A 21801-nucleotide genomic window follows, 5' to 3' on the forward strand; every position below is an offset into this window, starting at 1 on the left:
TCTCTCTCTCTCTCTCTCTCTCTCTCTCTCTCTACCGCTCTCTCTCTCACTCTCTCGACTCTCTCTCTCTCTCTCTCTCTACCGCTCTCTCTCTACCTCTCTCGCACTCTCTCTCTCTCTCTACCTCTCTCTCTCTACCTCTCTCTCTACCTCTCTTGCACTCTCTCTCAACTCTCTCTCTCTCTCTTCCTCTCTCTCTCTACCTCTCTCGCACTCTCTCTCAACTCTCTCTCGCTCTCTCTCTCTCGTCTCAACTCTCTCTCTCTCTCTCTCTCTCTCTCTCTCGCTCTCTCTCGCTCTCTCTCTCCTCTAGCCGGCCTCTGCCCAGTAACTTTAGTTAATGTCACTAGCCGGCTACCAGCAGGATACTCAACCCTGCACCTTAAAGGCTTCTGTCCTATGTACTTTCATGGAACACTGGTCACTTTAATAATGGTTACATACTATTTTACACATTTCATATGTATATACTGTATTCTAGTCAAAGCCATCCTATTTCATTATTGCTGTACATATAGTATTCAATCTTACATATTCAACAGATTATATATATACACTACTGTTCAAAAGTTTGGGGTCACTTAAAAATGTTGTTTCTTGTTTTTGAAAGAAAAACACATTTTTTGTCCATTAAAATAACATCAAATTGATCAGAAATACAGTGTAGACATTGTTAATGTTGTAAATGACTATTGTAGCTGGAAACGGCTGATTATTTATGGTATATCTACATAGGCATACAGAGGCCCATTATCAGCAACCATCACTCCTGTGTTCCAATGTCACGTTGTATTAGCTAATCCAAGTTTATCACTTTGAAAGGCTTATTGATCATTAGAAAACCCTTTTCAATTATCACAGCAGAAAACTGCTGGAACATCAGCATTTATGGGTTCGATTACAGGCTCAAAATGGCTAGGAAAACATCCATCTATTCTTGTTCTGAGATATGAAGGTTATTCCATGTGAGAAAATTCCAAGAAACTGAAGATCTCGTACAAAGCTGTGTACTACTCCCTTCACAGAACAGCTCATACTGGCTCTAACCAGAATAGAAAAAGGAGTGGGATGCCCCGGTGCACAACTGAGCAAGAGGACAAGTACCTTAGAATGTCTAATTTGAGAAACTGACGCCTCACAAGTCCTCAACTGGCAGCTTCATTAAATAGTCCCCGCAAAACACTCGTCTCAACTTCAACAGCATCCGGGATGCTGGCCTGGTTTTATATTTTATATGACACACGCACTGACACACACACACACACACACACTGAAACACACACCCACTCATTGCACACACACACACGCTCAAAATGATAGAAATACATAACCTTATTGTTAAAATAATAAAAATGAGGTTTGTCATGAGACCAGCAGACATGACGAGACACACAATAACATGTATTCAGTGTCTGTGCTAAAGGCCTGTTTAAATTCCCTGGGCGGTGTTCTAATATACTCAACGGCGTAAACAAGGAGTATAAATTTAACTGTTTGCATACATTTTCTTGGTAAGAGGCCTGCGTCCAGGGTAAGATTTCAGTTAAAGTGGATGAACTATAGGTCATCTTTAAACTATATCCTAGTAAAACCATTGAAAGAAACATGTACACGTTGTTTTTAGTGTATGTTTAATTTTCTTGGAAACAAGAATCAATACAAAAAAAATCGCTATGGTAAAATCATAAGATATATTACAGGGATATAGCTACAGCATTGAAATGTTGCAAAAAAACATACAAAGAGAAATCTAAACGTCTTCACAAACAACTCAACTGAAAGATTTTGAAAGGGGTTGATCTGGAACATAGTGGTTCTAGCACAGTGGCTTGGGGGAAGAATTATGTGGTGACACAATACAACCTAGAAATGTGTACAGTCTTCTACTATAGAAGGCCACTGAGGTTTTTGTGAAGGCAATACCCGTGAAGTGGGAAATGTGTGACTTTGGTTCTAAAAAAAAGTACTTTGTTGGATAATTCTAGGGTGTTTGTTGGACAATTCAGGCTAAAGCATAATCCTATTGGTAGTACCATTATATAGCAAACATAATGGTCTGAGAAATAATGTGGTAACAAAACAAAAACCTAAAGCAATTAAACAATGGCAGCATTCCCATTACTTGAGATCTCTTGGAAGAAGCGATAAGCACATGACAAGCAGCAAGAATGGCAGTCTGAAAAAGTTGACAACATTCACGATATGTCTACTGAAATTGAAATATGTAGCTTGTGGAAATTTCTGAAAAGTGGGTCATGGTATCGCTGTGTGTCTCCTCAAAAGAGACAACTCATATGTCATTCATTTCTATTTACATAAAATATTTACAGCATAGTCATAATTAATCATAATCGCTCTGTTATAAAATATATACCACAGTAAAAAACAAAAAGTCAGGATGGGGTTAAATGGTATTTACAAAGTCAGTGACTGGCATCACTATAAAGCGTTTGGTCAATGGTAGAGAGGATGGTCTGTCTTTGTCCTGTTGGCTCGGCCAATAGAGTCTCTCGCAGGGCAGTGCTTAATAAAGGGTTGAAATCGGCAGGCAGTTTGATTGGGCAGATCTTGCCATTTGGTGGCCCGAACATTAAAAAAAAAAAAGTCTGCCCTCTCTTCATAACTCCATGAGAGTGACCTGGAACTGACTGCTCATGACTTCAGAGATCTCTATGAGGAACGCTGAGTGGTTGCTGTAGTGTTCAATGATGTTGTCATCCATATTGATGAAAATCCTGAAAGACAACAGACAAAGAACAGATGAATGTCTTGTACCACACCTTTATATAACAGGCTACATGTTACGTAAATGACCTCTTTGCTGCTGTCTGGCTTTTTTTTTGTCATGAAACAAAAGAGTGAGAGGCCTCCAATTCCCTCAACACTGCAAACAATTAATCAGGCCAGACTCCTTTTCCCAGATGGCAACCTGGCTTTACGGTAAGTAGAGCTTTGTTGCTAATCAAGCGATCTGTCTGCTCACGCTACCCGGAGGGAAGGGACTGATTGAAGACTATAAGCAGAAGGAGAATGTTACAGAACCTGTTGGGTTCTCCATGTAATGTCAGCACACAGCAGGGCGGAGTGACAGAAGAACCACATGGCATTCAGGGTGACAGTCCCCCTCTAATCTTCTCCGTCAAGTCAGCTTCAACAAATGACTGCCTCGCAACATGTTAGCGTTACACCCGTTCATTGACATGGATTCTGGTGTGAAGACTACCGGCCTACTTTACTACTAGGGGTATGTCTCAAGCTGAGGGAAATGCCACCTATACATCAAAGGACTTTACGTTTACTGTAAAATCAGAATAGTATATAAATCCCTTTGAAAGACTATGGTTCAAGCATTGTACACACAATGGACGCCATTATTTCATTTCATGGTTCACATGTTGACAATAGGGATACCAGCTCTTCCTCAAAGGTTAGTCCCATTCAATTGCATCCACCTCGCAACCACATGTTTGCACAATAAGGTGGCTCCCTCCACCTTAATCAAAACCCTTGTCTATCAGAGTAGCTACCTCTTTTCACTCAAGGAAATAGACCAAAACACTTCCTGGTGTAGCTACGGGGATGGGTAGATCAGATTAGAGAAACATAAATAAAGTCAAACAATCACCTGACTCATCCATCTCTCCGTCCTGTTTCTTTCTCTCTATTGGAAGATTATCACATTCCAGCCGACATAGAGCTAGCTAGCTCACCTAGCCAGTCTGTCAACTTTGGTTGGTTTCCTTACTGAGGACATTACAGTGAAGTAGAAGGATGTGTTGCAAAAGGAAATAGTGAAACGGTAGTGTACTGGGAAAGATGGGTTAGTCTGTGGACATCCTGAGGGTTTGGATTATCCATTTTAATCGGCAGTAAGAAGCTGCTAGCCATTGGCTGCTAACAGCTGAGAACTGCTAGCCATTGGCTGCTAACAGCTGAGAACTGCTAGCCATTGGCTGCTAACAGCTGAGAACGACGAGCAATAAAACAGTTAACAACTTCGGGAGTACAGACCCTCTGAAATCGTCCCATTGCCCATCTGGTGGCTAAAGTAAGAACTGCCGAAAATTCCCAATCAAATAGGATAATTATTATTCTATTATATATTTTTAAATAGCGACATACTAAGTCAATAGAAATGTGAAGCAATGTGTAAATGATAACACATTTGCGCAGGAAATTAAGAAATGTATTAAAACGCTGGAAGTGAATGCTGGAATTAAACAATTAACTGTGAAAGGAGTGAAAGCTCTGTGTATTAAGGAAATAGGCCCCTGGTGCAAATCAAATCCTGTCTCTAACAAGTGCCTGTTGTGTTCAGTGATTTAAGCAAATCAAATCCTGTCTCTAACAAGTGCCTGTTGTGTTCAGTGATTTAAGCAAATAAGAACTTGGGCTATTAATTAATGTTTTACGGTAAGTAGTATATCCTGCTGTGCATCTACTTAATCAAATCCAATACATTTCCCTTCAATTTACTGTAACTTGCTAATGCTACTTGGGAATAGCATTGCTAATTATGTAGCATAGCTAATGCTAACACTTGTTCCTCCTTGATGTAAAAAAAAAGGCCTCAGAAAGTAATTTACCCTCTTTTGCATTTCTTGTATATTTTCCCAATGGAGTCCTCTTGCATGCCATACTTTTCAGAAATCTGAGAAAGGAACAAAGGAAAGATTAGTATCACCGTCAACTCTACAGTATTCTCTCGTGCTTGAACGATGAGATGCTTGGACGATGACGAAGTTGGGTAAGGAACAGGTATTAAGAGTGTACTACTTACCGCTTGTCTCAGGCCTTTCAGAGTTGGGGTGTTGAGCATGAGAGCATCGAACACCTCCTCGGACTCTGTTCTCACGTACAAGAGTACTGCAAAACAGGACAACAGAATACGTCAGCTTGTTTACCAGACCAGGAGAAAACAGGACAACAGAACAGTGCCGTGTATTCATTGAAGCCAAAGGAAGCCAGGATTCCCTCCCAAAATTGTAAAAAAAAAAATGTTTACATTGAATAATGTATCTTTCTTCTCTCTGTGTTTCATAATTTTCCTTCAATTTGCTAGAGGCTGAATGTATCTCACCGGAGAAAGCATCCAAGTGAGCGAAACAGCGCCCCTCTGTGTCTGTATGTATAGCCCATCTATCTGATGCTTTCTGGTCAAAAAGAGTATGATTTTCTTCCCGCCCGTAGCATTGAATGCAAGGAACCCAGTGAACATTTGACCTCCCTATGAAATAATAGCTAATCAGCGTTGAGCTAAACTGAGTGAGCTCAACTGTGAATGGTCCTGGCACAACAAAAATGTTTTTCAAGTGAAGCCATTTTGGATTTGGCTTCATGCCAGTCCATCGCATCAAAAAACCAAATGTCACTGACTGAGAACTTGAATTGTTGCATCTCGTTGTGTTTTTGTCCTCCAATAGCTAGCTAGCTAGCTAAAATTGTCCCCTTTCCTAAATTAGCCATGGATGGAGATAGGGATTTGGACTTTTGGTTTGACTTAATTCTCCATACTGACCAATGAATATAACAGCGATTCTGATTTAACTATAAATTCATACAATTTGCCCCTGACCTGAGAGGATGGAAGTTCAACATGTAGCTAGATGTAGTAGGCTAATGTTAACTAGTGTGGTCATCATTGCCAATGAAAGGAAGTTAGGCTAGCGAGCAAGCATTTTAACCAGTTAGCCCAGGACAACAATTTTTTTTTTTAAACGTGTACTGTATGACAGTCATATACGCTTTCGTCAACATGAAAGAGAGGAGGATGGCATACGCACACACACAAATCAGAACCATGGACAGCCACATATTTATACTGAACAAAAATATAAACACAACATGTAAAGTGTTGGTCTCATGTTTCATGAGACCTAGCTTCATACTCGTCGCCAAACCCACTGGCTACAGGTCATCTACAAGTCTCTGCTAGGTAAAGCCCCGCCTTATCTCAGCTCACTGGTCACCATAGCAGCACCCACTCGTAGCACGCGCGCCAGCAGGTATATCTCACTGGTCACCCCCAAAGACAATTCCTCCTTTGGTTGTCTTTCCTTCCAGTTCTCTGCTGCCCATGACTGGAACGAATTGCAGAAATCTCTGAAGCTGGAGACTCATATCTCCCTCATTAGCTTTAAACACCAGCTGTCAGAGCTGTTTACAGATCACTGCACCTGTACTTAGCCTATCTGTAAATATCTACCTACCTCAACCCCATACTGGTATTTATTTATTTATTTTGCTCCTTTGCACCCCAGTATCTCTACCTGCACATTCATCTTCTGCCGATCTACCATTCCAGTGTTTAATTGCTATATTGTAATTACTTCGCCACCATGGCCTATTTATTTCCTTAACTTACCTCATTTGCACTCACTGTATATAGACTTTTTGTTTTCTTTTGTTCTACTGTATTATTGACTGTATGTTTTGTTTATTCCATGTGTAACTCTGTGTTGTTGTATGTGTCGAATTGCTACGCTTTATCTTGGCCAGATCGCAGTTGCAAATGAGAACTTGTTCTCAACTAGCCTACCTGGTTAAATAAAGGTGAAATAAATAAAAAATGAGCTGAAATAAAAGATCCCAGAAATGTTCAATTTGCACAAAAAGCTTCTTTCTCTCAAATTTTGAGCACAGATTTGTTTACATCCCTGTTAGTGAGCATTTCTCCTTTTGCCAAGATAATCCATCCATGGGACAACAGAATACGTCAGGCCGTTTACCAGACCGGGAACACAGTAGCGCCGTCTGTATATTTGCTTTGGGTTTGGGCCACTTTCATTTCAATTCAGGAAGTGCGCTGTATTTTCAATTCAAGAATTTAACTTTTCTATTTACCTTTCTGTTGCTCCTCCAATCTGGCCTGCTTGCTTGGTGGTGGGCTACCACTGCTCTGGTCCACTCTATCAGGGTAAAGTCTCTTCAGGGAGGTCCTTTCAACCTCTTCCAGGGTTGTGGGAGGTGCCTACACAGAGAACAATCATTAGGTACAGTTCCTCTATAGAATTTGATTGCTTAATTTCCCATCCCAGCCATTGTATGGCTGGAACAGTCATAAATAGGAATGTTATTATCACTGCTAAAGAGGTCTCCCATGACCCTGAAGGAATGCAGATGCAGAGAGATAAAAGGTTCCAGACCAGAAGTCTAAGTCTAAACTATCAGAGACGTAACTCTGTGTTGTTGTTTTTTTGTCAAACTGCTTTGCTTTATCTTAGCCAGGTCGCAGTTGTAAATGAGAACTTGTTCTCAACTGGCCTACCTGGTTAAATAAAGGTGTTCTCAACTGGCCTACCTGGTTAAATAAAGGTGTTCTCAACTGGCCTACCTGGTTAAATAAAGGTGTTCTCAACTAGCCTACCTGGTTAAATAAAGGTGTTCTCAACTGGCCGACCTGGTTAAATAAAGGTGTTCTCAACTGGCCTACCTGGTTAAATAAAGGTGTTCTCAACTGGCCTACCTGGTTAAATAAAGGTGAAATAAAATGATATCAAAGTTTCACAACCTGTCAGCGAGTCACATTTTGTATTGTATATAAGACAGAACATTTTCAGACAATTTTTTTATCAAGATAACGTTAATTTGTTTGGGGATTTTTCGGTTCTCTCCCCTCTTAACAAACTGGGATTTTCTAAGACATATTTTCTTTGACAGGTGGAATGATTTATGGGACTCAGCTAAGTCTTGTAAATCATCCTACCCTCAGAGCTCAGAAAAGCAAATGACCCCCTTCACATTTATCCTAAATTAGGGAACATCTCTCCCTAGCTTCCTCTCTTAAAGCAGTGAAAATGTCTGTACTGTCAAGTAAGTATGGGAGCATTAACACTTGGTAGAAGACTGAGCACACACACACACACACACACACACACACACACACACACACACACACACACACACACACACACACACACACACACACACACACCCACTCCCCTTCCCCACTCCCTAAAGCCCAGACTGTGGGAACTAAATGCCTGTCAGAACAGGAGCCCTTACCACCTCCACTGGCTTGTGTCAACAACACTGAAAAGTGGGGGGCTCGGTGAGTGTGTCTGCCAGGTGTATGTGTGTCTGCCAGGTGTGTGTGAGTGTGTCTGTCAGGTGTGAGTGTGTCTGCCAGGTATATGTGTGTCTGCCAGGTGTGTGTGTCTGCCAGGTGTATGTGAGTCTGCCAGGTGTATGTGTGTCTGCCAGGTAATGTGTGTCTGCCAGGTGTGTGAGTGTCTGCCATGTGTATGTGTGTCTGCCATGTGTATGTGAGTCTGCCAGGTGAGTGTGTCTGCCAGGTGTATGTGTGTCTGCCAGGTGTATGTGTGTCTGCCAGGTGTGTGTGAGTGTGTCTGTCAGGTGCGTGTGTGTCTGCCAGGTGAGTGTGTGTCTGCCAGGTGGTGTGTGTGTGTCTCTTTGTGTAGGTTCCTGCAGGTTATCCCGTGTGTCAGTCACACTAGACTTGAGTTTCGAGTTGAGGAATCTGAATAGCCCACCAATTAGATTGTCTGAGCTTGGCATCTGCCTCTCCTCACTTTCCCTGATACTCTCCCTTATCCCAACCCACTTTTCCCACAAACTTATTTTCCCACACCACCCCCCCCCCCCTCCCCCTTGTGTGTGCCAGAGCCCTGAGCTACAGTCCCGGGATAGCAGGGAACATGACTCAACTCACTGTTGTGGTGGTGAACTCCAATATCCCTCAATCCCAAAGAAAGATAAAGAAAGTTTGAGTAGATGAGGGAGGAGGGAGACCTACCAGGCCACAGCGCTGCATGTTGGAGAGGTGCATCTCTGGGATGAAGAGGACGGGGTTGGTGACGTGGTCCTCCAGGGTTTTGAAGAAGGTGCTGTCACTTCCCATGGAGCTGGACACTACTGACTTGATGGCTGAGGAGGGAGAGGAGAACACTGGGTTAGAGTGAGCATTATAGAATCGCCTGTTAAATTAAGACCAAAAAGGGTTGTCTTCCCCGGGTGCTTTTTAGTCTACGAGTAGTGTTTACCTGAGTCTGGGAGACTGTCTCTAGGACATTGTAATGCTTGTGAGTCTGAATTATCCTCTTTAAAAAGGTAGAACAGGTACTGAATAATAACACTTCATACAAGTGGGGATAAATCCAAAAATGCTAATTTGGTTAGAAACGCATGGGGTCTTAAATTACAATCACAGACTGAGAATGCAGGATGTATTTCCTACTTGTCTGTTTTCACTGGATTTAGTCAGACTGGATTTCAACCATGCAATGGAGTGGAGATGGACTTGTGGAGGCCAAGCCTCATGATAAAAAAAGATACCCAACCTGTAAAGAAATTACTTATTTGCATATTCTAACATGCTGACCACACCGCTTGTGTTTCTTGCACGAGTGTTGCAAAAATAAATGTACACGTTATTCAATAATAGAATCCAAACTGCACACACGCCCGTGCGACAACGAACCTCTACGTAGCCAGGTCCTAAAATAGAACTTGGTTTTATTTTTGCCACTTGAGGCGCTGCAAGTCCCGCCTCTCTCATTTTCTCATTGGTTTTTAGGAGGTCCACACTCCAGTGCAGTTGGTTGTAGTAAAGCACCTTAAAGTTGGTTGCCAACCGCCACATAAAGTCCACAGAAGAAGACTGAAGGAGAAGAGTTTACTAGAAACAAATGTTTACCCTTTTACCTGTGGATTAATTATTGGAGTAGAGAACAGACGATTTTGTGTGGCTCAAAATGGGTCAATTTTCTACAAAGATCCAGGAAACAAAAGGACTTTGAGCATTTCATGTAACATATGTTTATATCCCAGGACAAATTAGCTAGCAACAGCTAGCAACAGCTAGCAACAGCTAGCGAGCTAATTGTCCATGAATGTTATATGTGTTTCGACCTGGACCGAAATGAATGTTGTTGGTTCAGAGTTATTTTTGATATTTCATCCTGCGTGTCCTGATCGCGTCTGGTGTGGATGAACAACATCAACATGCGCACAATGGCGCATGCACATGCCCGTCATAGACAGCATGTTTTCCTGGGGTTTACATCTGTCATTGGGTTATGTGTTTGTGTGCGGATGTCGCTTGTGATTATTTTTCTAATAAGACAGTGCCTGAAGAAGTCTTACTTTTGGAGTCGATGACAGTTTTGCCCCTCCTCTTGCTCCTCTTCCTGTCCTCATCCCTCATCTTCCTCTCTGCACCCTGAGGAGAAAGACCCAGACACACATGGTCACAACTCTTCTCTGACAGTTTTATTCCTCATTTTATTAACCAGTCAGCCATACAACAATGTGTTTATTAGAGAAGAAGCAGCGATAAAATAATACATCCGATTTTATGTCATGGTTGACCTAGCCTGACTAGCAATGCAGCCCGGTCACACCGCTCCACCTCATCACATTGAGATACAGAGGGACAACAGTGATGACGGAACACTCATTCACCAGCTGCTAAACCAGTTTGTTTGGCTTGTGTGTCAATGAGCGGCCCGACACATTATCACTCCACTGTGTCAAAACAGCTAGTGGCAACGGATGACACATCCCAAAAGGTGGATAGACTGAAAAGATTATACATGGCCATAGGGGCATTTGACGACAACTATCAGATTTCAAGCCAACAATGGGATCAATGACTAGGTCTGTCAGACGTAGGTTCAACTTATGAACCAGACATCTCTGAGATTAAATCATCTGTTTTCGTCACCTGCACAGCTTTAGGTCATAAACTAGAGATACAGTAACTGTATAGGACTTAGTACCAAACCTTGGGGGATGCCACTAAATATATATTGTAAAGCATACAGTGCATTTGGAAAGCATTCAGACCCCTTGACTTTTTCCACATTTTGTTATGTAATAGCCTTATTCTAAAATTAATTATTTAGTTTTCCTCATCAATCTACACACAATTCCCCATAAAAACAAGTTTAGACATTTTTGCAAATGCATTAAAAAAACTGAAATATCACATTTACATAAGTATTCAGGCCATTTACTCAGTACTTTGTTGAAGCACCTTTGGCAGCGATCACAGCCATTTTCAAGTCTCTCCAGAGATGTTCGATTGGGTTTTTCAAGTCTGGCCTCTGGCTGGGCCACTCAGAGACTTGTCCCGAAGCCACTCCTGCGTTGTCTTGGCTGTGTGCTTAGGGTTATTGTCCTGTTGGAAGGTGAACCTTCATCCCAGTCTGAGGTCCTGAGCAGTTTTTCATCAAGGATCTCTCTGTACTTTGCTCCATTCATTTTTCCCTTGATCCTGACTAGTCTCCCAGTCCCTGCCGCAGAAAAACATCCCCACAGCATGATGCTGCCACCACCATGTTTCACCATAGGGATGGTGCCAGGTTTCCTCTTGACGTGATGCTTGGCATTCAGGCCAAAGAGTTCAATCTTGGTTTCATCAAACCAGAGAATCCCCTAAAGGACTCTCACGGTCTGAGAGTGGCCAGACTGTGCCTTTTGACAAACTCCAAGCGGGCTGTCATGTGCCTTTTACTGAGGAGTGGCTTCCGTCAGGCCACTCTACTATAAAGCCCTGATTGATGAGGTATTGCAGAGATGTGGTAGAAACATCTCAAGGATGATCAATGGAAACAGGATGCACCTGAGCTCAGTTTCCAGTCTCATAAAGAAGGGTCTGAATATTTATGTAAATAAGGTATAAGGTAAACATTTCTAGAAACCTGTTTCCTGCTTTGTCATTATGGGGTATTGTGTGTAGATTGTTGAGGAGAAAATGTATGTACGTAACAAAGTGGAAACAGGTAAAGGGGTCTGAATGCTTTCCGAATGCACATTACACATCTATAAGGCCTTAGAAAAAATGACATTTGAGATAGAGATCTTTACTGACCTTATCACAGAAGATTTTGACCTGGACAGCAGCTCTGTGGATGAGGCGGTTGGTGCCGGTGCTGAAATCATAGGTGTCGATCTGGAGGTTGAGAGGAAGCCCCTTCACCCCCTTCTGAGAGGAGAAGTCTGTACTCAGAGAGTTAATGCCAATGTACACCTGGAGAGAGGAGAGAGGAGAATAGGGGTAAACATGATATCAGACAAGGAAACGTACAGTATTAATACTGGTTTCAAAGAAACTAATAAAGATTTCACATCACGGGCACAACACCTCTCCCCTATGTTACCTACTTTTTGTGTGCGTGTACTGACATGTATGTGTAACCGATTGATACACACGCAAACTACATGTTAATGCATTTTGTCTGTTATGTGTCGGACCCCAGTAAGACCAGCTGTCGCTAATAGAGATCCTGATCAAATTTTTTTTAAATGTGAGGACTTTCTAGAACTGTTATGGTGCCCTTTAAAAAAAAAAAAAAAAGGTCCTTGAGTGGTATTGAGAACGTTGAAAAATCATTAAACCATTTACGCAATTCGCAATTGCTTCACTAATGTTCTATTCAATGTCATATAACGAGAAGTGACAAAGAGAGGTCTCGTGTGTGTGGGCGGCTGGCGGCCCTTTCACCAATGAGGTGTGACTGAGAGAAAATAAAAAGATTGAGTGACAAGCATAGACACATCTCTGATCAGGAAGAAGTGTGGAGACAGAAAAAGCTTAACAAATCAAAAACTAGGAATCTATGGACGAACCTTAAACGTTTGGACGTTCAGTGTAACAGAAAAGCTTTGAATGTTTCCACAACGGCTGTGTCTTGGTGAGGTTTCAGGATATAAGAGGCCCTAATTTTAACAGACTTGTTCTGGGTAAAATGAGATTAATTAGTATATCACTGGTTGTGACAACAGGTGCCTTCAGTGTTGAAATGAGCTTTACTCTCTCATTCCTTCCAACCTGTACTTTCCTTTCTCCCTCTCCCCCTCTCTCTCTCCGTTCTCCCTCTCTCCGTTCTCCCTCTCTCCGTTCTCCCTCTCTCCGTTCTCCCTCTCTCCGTTCTCCCTCTCCCTCTCTCCACCTGCAGGGAGTTTCACTGCCTCACCCTTATGGGCGTGAGCAGATTGCAGTAAGCGCTCTCGACGTGTCGCTCTTGCCTTGTGGTGACAGGCGCCCCGGGGCGGCCGCATGCCAGGGATTCCTCCCCTCCCAACCCTCAGCGCTCCCTCATCGCCCCATTTCAGCTCAACGGATAGCGTGGCTAGATAAATAATAGGGCTGTTCCTAGCACTGTGACTTTATCTGTCTGTGTGTGTCAGTGTGTGTGTGTGTGTGTGTGTGTGTCAGTGTGTGTGCGTCAGCGTGTGTGTGTCAGCGTGTGTATATCAGCGTGTGTGCGTCAGCGTGTGTGTGTGGGTGTGTGTGTGTGTGTCAGTGTGCGTCAGTGTGTGTGTGTGTGTGTGTGTGTGTGTGTGTGTGTCAGTGTGTGTCAGTGTGTGTGTGTGCGTCAGCGTGTGTGTGTGTCAGAGTGTGTGTCCGTCAGTGTGTGTGTGCGTCAGAGTGTGTTTTTCCAGTTTCCTGGCTGCGCTTACCTTCCCTTCCTCGTTGGGGTTCCAAATGAAAGACAGAGCATTGAAGGCCACCTCTTCCACATGGCTGATGCCACTGAACACCTCTTTGTAGTCAGCTAGAAGACAGATAGAAAGATATTGATATAAGGAAAATAAAGTGGTTATCTGCTCTGACAAGATCCAGGCTTATGAAAGAAACCAGATTGTGGTTTTCCGTTCTGAGTGGATACAGGCTTACGAAAAGAAGCAACAACTACTAATAAAACCTTCCAGTCATTGACATGTGTTGTACTAAATGTAGAGCTAAAGGAAAATTCCTGTTGCTGTTCCCATGCATGTGTTTATGTGTACATGGTAAAGGTTGTATACCGATGTCAATGACCCGCTGCTTAACGGTCGGCTGCCTTGCGTGCCAGTGATTCCAGCACCTCAGCTGGATCTCTGCACTCTTATCATTCTCAAACACCGCCATGACCACCGTCTGGAGAAAGAGAGCAGAGAGAGAGAGAGAGAGGCCATCAGACAAGGTACATTTTGTGTAGGTTGTGTGCATCGCCAACTCCGAGAAAGGCAAACTACTGGGCACGTTTCATTCGCAAAGGCTTGTGTTTTCTCTTTTCACCAGAGAAAAGAGAGAGGGCTGTCACGCAGACCTTTAGCTCCTCCCCCTGTTCTCCCTCTCGGCCTGACTAACTGGCTGACTCGCAGACCTTTAGCTCCTCCCCCTGTTCTCCCTCTCGGCCTGACTAACTGGCTGACACGCAGACCTTTAGCTCCTCCCCCTGTTCTCCCTCTCGGCCTGACTAACTGGCTGACACGCATTGGGTTTGGCCCCGCCAGACGAAATATGTGTTGGCCCCGAACACTGAGCCTGGCGTAACTCCAAAACCAAAATCACTCATCACAAGAAGAGAGAACAACGTTCCCACCCTGCTCCGTCTACCATGACAGTCAACAATGGTGAGGAGAGGGGGGGGGGGGGTTGAAGGAACATACTTTTACTGGGGTTGTGTCAAATAGAACGTCCTCTGGTGAGAGGAACTGTCCTCTTGGGTGATGTCATCAAAGCTCGACTCACCTTGACTTTGTTGGAGGACGGGCTGTCCACCCCCTGTAGGGAGATAGGGTAGAACTGGCCCTTGTTGAGGTAAACCATGGGCAGCTGGGACGACTTGTGCTGGGTGGCTTGAGGGGCTCCCAAAACAAACTGGAAATCATTCCTGGAGACAGAATGTTAACGGTCAGCATTATGTTTAGCCATTTGAATATTACTGCCATTGCTTTGCGAGTTATACACAGCTCGATGATATTCATTACCTTTAGCCTTATTAAATTAGCATTTTCGATACTTGGGCGTAGCTCAGCACAGGTGTTCTAATTTGATTTGATTCCCAGGGCACATAGCTACCTGTATCTCTCTGGAGGGGAGTTGGTGTAGGAGTCAGAGTACACTGGACTGGGCTGCTTGGTAAAGGGATCACTGTAGGGGAGAGCCTGCTTCAGAGGAACACAAGAAAAAAGTAATGAGGAGATGGAATGTGAAAAAGAAAGAAAGAGAGAGAGGAAAACTAGAAGTTGCCAGAGATTAAAATGTACAATTTAACAAGATGGCTGCTCTGGTTAGAACAGTAAGCTTACCTCAGTGGTGGCCTCAGGGAAGGCTGTCTCTGTGGGCCACTTCTGGGAGAGCAGAGAGTCAAACATGTTGTTGATGGCCTGCTTGTCGTAGGTGTCGGCGCTGGAGTTTTGATGGACAGAGGGAGGGCAGAGGGACGACAGCTTGCTGTTGAGGTCCAGCGCCTCCTGGGGGTGGCTGGAAGAAACGTTGGTGATGTTGGTAGGCGTCTCCAGGGAGACCAGCTCGGGGGAGGAGCCACTCAGTGTCCTGGGGGGGAGGGGAGTTTAGATACAATACCAACCCAATTAGCCACTCCTTTGATTGACACTCAATTAAATAATGGAGATGTTTGATAAACAAAACTCTCCTGAGAAACACTGATTGTCAATGGAACTGCCCTTCCTTCAAAAAAATATCCAGCTCTTTTATACAGTAGCCTGTACAGCAGCACACATACACACAATTCCCGACATAAAATGTGTAAAAGTCAATAAGAATGAATAAAGCCAGTGTAGTTCTCAGAGTCCACTGAGCACACAGTGCTACTGAAAGTGAACTAAAGAAAGCTGGGTGGGAACTGTTTACCGCCTAATCCCAATATTTCTTCCCCTCTTTCTTTATTTGAGTTTTGTCGAAAGGGACTGACTGCCGTGTTTGACGAGACAACAGTGCGGCCACCGACGGCCATTTTTCAACCCAGACAAAAGAGAGGGTGAGAGAGAGGGAGAGCTGGGGCTGCTTCTCCTCCTTTGTGAGTCAGAGACGGTGTTGTTCAGGGGTGGCAAGAGGAGGAGTACCACAGCCCATAATCCCTTGGGGTTCTGTTTGACAGGGGGACTAGCCACAAGCTCACCCAACTCTGACCTTGCCAAAGCCTTGCCCTTTTTCTGCAGCTTGACTCCATGACATATGAACTCCCAATACCACCTGGGTTCCACTTAAAAATCCCTTTACCATCCGATCTTCCCCATACCCCTTTAGTGTCTGCCTCTACGGTTTGATTGACAGCTGAAATTATCTTGACCTTTAACCTGATCGCTCAATCAAGTCCATACTCTTGGTAGTGTAAATAATTGCTTAGAAATCATCTTTTTAAATTTTTGGGTGGATCAGCTAAATATTGCGGAAAGAATATTGGTTCCATCAATGTAATTGTCTGTCTCATTTCCAATCCCCCATATATTTTTGGGGTAAATATATATATCCATATACATACACACATGCATACCTATATAGACATACATACTATTTAAAAGAATATACCTTTATTATTATTCCCCGCAAAGCCTTCCGCCGATCCCCCAATTGGAGTAAACTAATAAACACTTCTGCTTCTACCTTCAATTTCTACATCTTAATACACATTTTACAGACACAGTCTATTTTACCACAGTTATATTTTGTTTGTTTTTAGTCCTTCCTCTATTTCTGATGTCCATCCAGTTTGATTTCTATTTGTAACTGTGCTATTTCACAAAAGGTCTGAACATATATACATTTTACAGACCCTGTGTGTGTGTTCTACATGTTTTATCTTGCTATTAGTCCCACCCTTCAGCTCCATTCAACCTCTCCCATCTGTCTCTCAACATCATCCATTTTGGATTTCTATTTGCCATATATTTCCCAGATATCAATCTTACCTCTCTGGCTTGTACATACTGCTGCCTCTGCTGCACGCAACCATTTTCTGTTCTTTTGGTGTCTGTGAACATGAGAGACAACAGTGAGTTGTTTCTGTACAACACATACAAAGGAGACAAGTTGAACTTAAACTGGTGGTATAACACACACACACACACACACACACACACACATTACCTTGCACTGGTCGTAGGTGAGTAGGCTGTCTGTGTAGGCCCAGGAGTCCATGATGAGGTTACTGTAACACTGGTAGTTGAAACTCTCGTTCTGAAGGACCAATCCCAGAGTCCTGCAGCACACAGACCAGGAGAAACATGAATAAAGTCACATGATGATAAAAAAAAGGCTTCACATTCTGAATAATACATTAGTGTGAAGGAGGTAGCACTTGACTTTGTAAATTAAATGACATTTTTTTGGCATGTTTTGGCTATGGGAAGGGCCTCTGCCTATGCGTATGTTAACTTTTGTAGTAGAAATGCAAGACTTAATGCTGTGAGTGTCTGCATGCTAATAACAACCTTAAGCGCTGCACATACTTGCCCCTGGGCTAGGAGGACGGTTTCGATTGCAAAACCACAGATCTTAATAAGATATTTGCTGCTCACTGCGTACAGTAGATGCCAGAGAAGTTCAACATACTAGGGGCCAAGAGCTCACCCACACACAAGTATGCCTTGTATAATAACCTCAAAATAATTACGTTCACTAGAACTCAATCACATTATCAGTTACCTCAGAACGGTATTATGTTTTCTTTTTTTTAATGAAAAGCCTTTTCCCTCCAGGGGGCCATAGGGTCGTAGTGACTTCTTAAGTTCAAAGGTCAGGATCCGAGCTGTCAGCTGTCTGGAAGGCTCTGGGTAGCCAACAGTCCAGACACAAAACATGGGATTTAGGGGAAGGATCAGTAACTCCTTAGGATAAACAGAAAGAAAATTGGGATTTGTTTTTTGGGGGGGGAATTTCCTGGCTACTGAGGATGGAGTAAGCTTCCTGTAAGTTGACCTGGAGTGGCCAGTGTGCAAACAGAGCAGGTTTACCTATGAGCTACCACATAATGTGCTGACAACAAAAGGAAGACTTCAGGCATTGACGTCCTACGGTGTTTGACCAGGAGTGAGAGAATCACAATAAGGGCGTATTAGCAGAAAATAATGTTGTATTATTACTGTCCTTCCATACCTCTTAAGATTCCTATACAATTGTTTACTAAAAAATGCCTTCTCTCAAAACTACAGCCCACCACTGCAAAGACTGATAACAGACACCTGTTGTAAGATACACCTGTCTCTCCCCTCTACAGACACTCACCTGCCTCAGTGTACATTAACACCACAACATTCCATTAGCTACTCTTCCCCTTACAAAAAAAAGGTGCCGTTTTGAAACTGCAGTAAAAGTGCAGTAACTGCAGTCGACTGTGGTATTTTGGACACAGTAATTGCAGTATAACTGCATTATACTGCAGTTATACTGCAAAATTATTGCAGTACATTATTTGCTGCAAACTACAGTTATACTGTACTCTGACTGCAATCTTTCTCTAAGGGCCTTTCTCTAAATCCTGCTCAATACAAATGTTACAATAGAGAATCCCTGTCTCGAGTTTCACCACTACATTATGTAATTCAACGCATTCTCCAAGACATTCAGGAGGCGGGTACCAGTTTCCCTCTCCCCCATTGTGTGTTGTACCCCTTAGGTTAGTGTCAACACTGCCTATGACAGGCCAGTTTAAACCACGAGTCCCTATAAATACACAACATAGCAGGGGGACATCGAAAGTGTGTGTGTGTGTGTGTGTGTGTGTGTGTGTGTGTGTGTGTGTGTGTGTGTGTGTGTGTGTGTATCAGGTTCTCCACTAAATATACTTTTAGTAAAAACACACACCTTTCACATGATGGTCTCATTGCACAACATAGAGAAACAGAGGTAGAGAAGAGGGGACATGAGTGCCCTGAATTTCTCCACCCCTCTCTCTCAGGAAGTGAAGGTAACTCTTACTGTTCAACAGAAGATGATGAATGGACAAGTCAGCACTTGCATCATAATCTATTCTGTCCCTCAGCAGAAAATAAAAGGTAGACTGTTGCAGAACCAAAAGCAGTTACAGCCTAAAGAGCCTTACATCAATCCAACCAAAAGATGCACTTATGCCACGTTCATGCAGCAGTCGTAGAAAACAAAAGGTGATCCGGAGTTTCCCACTAGGAGAAACAATCAATAGGAAGCTCTACGCAAATAACTTACTTACATTTTAACCCGGAGGTTCCGAGTTTCCGATAGCACGTGAATGCGGAATGAAAATATTAGACTGTCTAATACAATTGGTTGCATTTTACCTTAGCAGGTATACACCACAAGACAAGTCCAAACTCATTTCCCTTAAGGAACACATTCTAGCCCCAGAACACCCCCCTTTAAACCCTTTAAAACATAGCATGTCCTCAGAGAACCATGTAAAGAAGTTGTCAACTTACTCAATCTCTTTGGTCATGACTCCTTTGCAAGACAGCAGAGTTTAGGGTCCTCTGGGTAAAGACTCCTCTAAGTGGGTTTGGGTGTTGTCTGTCTTAGCAGAGAGAGTGAGCCTGTTTTGATTCCTGTCCTCACCAGCTCCCCACATTTATTTCATGCTGACAGGTAGCTTCCCTCACTCGCGCCTGATTGGCCGAGGGCTCCGGAGACAGGTGCCTGATAGGACAGGTGTAGAGGGGTTAACTGTTTCAGTGCTGATGAAACACAGGTGTGAGTGGCAGGTACTTAGCAGGACAATCCTGGGAGATGTTTCACACATCTCATTAGGAGTTAAAGAAAAGAGATTGGTTTCTCCAGGCTGTCAAATGATTCTTATTGAAAGTGAGAAAACAAAGGGTTTTTTTCAGGAACTATGCTTTAAAATGGCAATAGAATTCAGTATCGTTATACAGTGTTGAGAAAAAATGTACTGGTGCCATGGTGCCCTTATTCGCCTGGATCAGTGTTTGCAATTGTTTTTGACTAAACTATTTGATAGGAGTAGTTGAGAGTAGTAGATATTTGGATACTTTATATTTGGATAGGATTTGAACGGATTTGTTTCATTGCATATTGAATGATCCACAAGAGCAACATAATTAAGATGATCATATCTGGTCCTTATAAAGAAACAAAGACCATACCATCATTTCAAGTTGATATACCGGTACATCCATGTTCATTTATTTAAATGAGCATGAGTTCTTTCTGCTGTTTAAAATGTTTTAACAATCATAGTAGGATGTTTTCATGGTTTGGATTTTACATTTCAATATAGATACAACTGAAATATGTAATCATTCAAATCTGTGAAAATTCACATTTCTCAAAGTGCAATACATCTTTAAATACTTCACATTTCTCAAAGTGCAATACATCTTTAAATACTTCACATTTCTCAAAGTGCAATACATCTTTAAATACTTCACATTTCTCAAAGTGCAATACATCTTTAAATACTTCACATTTCTCAAAGTGCAATACATCTTTAAATACTTCACATTTCTCAAAGTGCAATACATCTTTAAATACTTCACATTTCTCAAAGTGCAATACATCTTTAAATACTTCACATTTCTCAAAGTGCAATACATCTTTAAATACTTCACATTTCTCAAAGTGCAATACATCTTTAAATACTTCACATTTCTCAAAGTGCAATACATCTTTAAATACTTCACATTTCTCAAAGTGCAATACATCTTTAAATACTTCACATTTCTCAAAGTGCAATACATCTTTAAATACTTCACATTTCTCAAAGTGCATCTTTAAATACTTCACATTTCTCAAAGTGCAATACATCTTTAAATACTTCACATTTCTCAAAGTGCAATACATCTTTAAATACTTCACATTTCTCAAAGTGCAATACATCTTTAAATACTTCACATTTCTCAAAGTGCAATACATCTTTAAATACTTCACATTTCTCAAAGTGCAATACATCTTTAAATACTTCACATTTCTCAAAGTGCAATACATCTTTAAATACTTCACATTTCTCAAAGTGCAATACATCTTTAAATACTTCACATTTCTCAAAGTGCAATACATCTTTAAATACTTCACATTTCTCAAAGTGCAATACATCTTTAAATACTTCACATTTCTCAAAGTGCAATACATCTTTAAATACTTCACATTTCTCAAAGTGCATCTTTAAATACTTCACATTTCTCAAAGTGCATCTTTAAATACTTCACATTTCTCAAAGTGCATCTTTAAATACTTCACATTTCTCAAAGTGCATCTTTAAATACTTCACATTTCTCAAAGTGCATCTTTAAATACTTCACATTTCTCAAAGTGCATCTTTAAATACTTCACATTTCTCAAAGTGCATCTTTAAATACTTCACATTTCTCAAAGTGCATCTTTAAATACTTCACATTTCTCAAAGTGCATCTTTAAATACTTCACATTTCTCAAAGTGCATCTTTAAATACTTCACATTTCTCAAAGTGCATCTTTAAATACTTCACATTTCTCAAAGTGCATCTTTAAATACTTCACATTTCTCAAAGTGCATCTTTAAATACTTCACATTTCTCAAAGTGCATCTTTAAATACTTCACATTTGAATATGGAACATCTCAGACATGGTTTATTTTATATATTGTATTTCTGATCTGCCCATGTAGCAGAAACCAAACTATGGAGATGGTAAGACATACATTACTTCCTCCTTTCACAATAAGTTATGAATTGAGTCACCCACAGGATGCCGTGTTCTTTTAAGGATCTTCTCCAATTGTTACAAGGACAAGGCTCTTCCAGGCAAACCTCTTCCACCCACCTTCCTTCCCTTTCACAGAACCAAGAAGAAGGATATTACCATCTGGGCTCAGATTCACAAAACACATCTTATGCAAAAACTTAAGAAGCTAAAAACTAAGTTTATAGGATAGTTCATAAATGCAATTCCTCAACAATATCTTACGATTTTATGATTTTCTTACAAACGTTTCAAATATTGTCTTATTATTAATCTTAAAATGTGTGTTGCTAGGAAATCAACTTAGCTATCTAGCTGGCAATGGCAATCATCTTTCAGATTAAGTTTGTGTGAATTAAACATGTTAGATTGCTTTCAAGAGTTTATTCTCTCACTG

At 41.9% G+C, this 21801-nt stretch overlaps 1 protein-coding gene across 2 annotated transcripts; it reads right to left on the reverse strand.

The window, feature by feature from the left end:
- Positions 1 to 1614: 1614 nt before the first annotated feature.
- On the reverse strand, positions 1615 to 19271 carry LOC139375392 (grainyhead-like protein 3 homolog). Of its 2 annotated transcripts, none has more exons than XM_071117133.1 (15): positions 19150 to 19271; positions 16844 to 16955; positions 16666 to 16727; positions 15043 to 15289; positions 14813 to 14898; positions 14483 to 14624; positions 13774 to 13885; positions 13426 to 13520; positions 11834 to 11992; positions 10105 to 10180; positions 8756 to 8886; positions 6844 to 6970; positions 4781 to 4866; positions 4587 to 4651; positions 1615 to 2735 (listed from the first exon to the last, which is right to left on the reverse strand). In XM_071117133.1, the coding sequence occupies exons 1-15, from the start codon at positions 19164 to 19166 to the stop codon at positions 2618 to 2620; spliced, it is 1635 nt and encodes a 544-aa protein (XP_070973234.1). In that variant the 5' UTR covers positions 19167 to 19271; the 3' UTR covers positions 1615 to 2617. The 2 variants fall into 2 exon arrangements, with proteins under 2 accessions (XP_070973234.1, XP_070973232.1); XM_071117131.1 differs by having other exon boundaries at positions 1617 to 2735; positions 14813 to 14901.
- Positions 19272 to 21801: the final 2530 nt, after the last annotated feature.

The sequence above is a fragment of the Oncorhynchus clarkii genome, chromosome 19 (genome assembly GCF_045791955.1).
Source record: "Oncorhynchus clarkii lewisi isolate Uvic-CL-2024 chromosome 19, UVic_Ocla_1.0, whole genome shotgun sequence".
Taxonomy (NCBI): domain Eukaryota; kingdom Metazoa; phylum Chordata; class Actinopteri; order Salmoniformes; family Salmonidae; genus Oncorhynchus; species Oncorhynchus clarkii.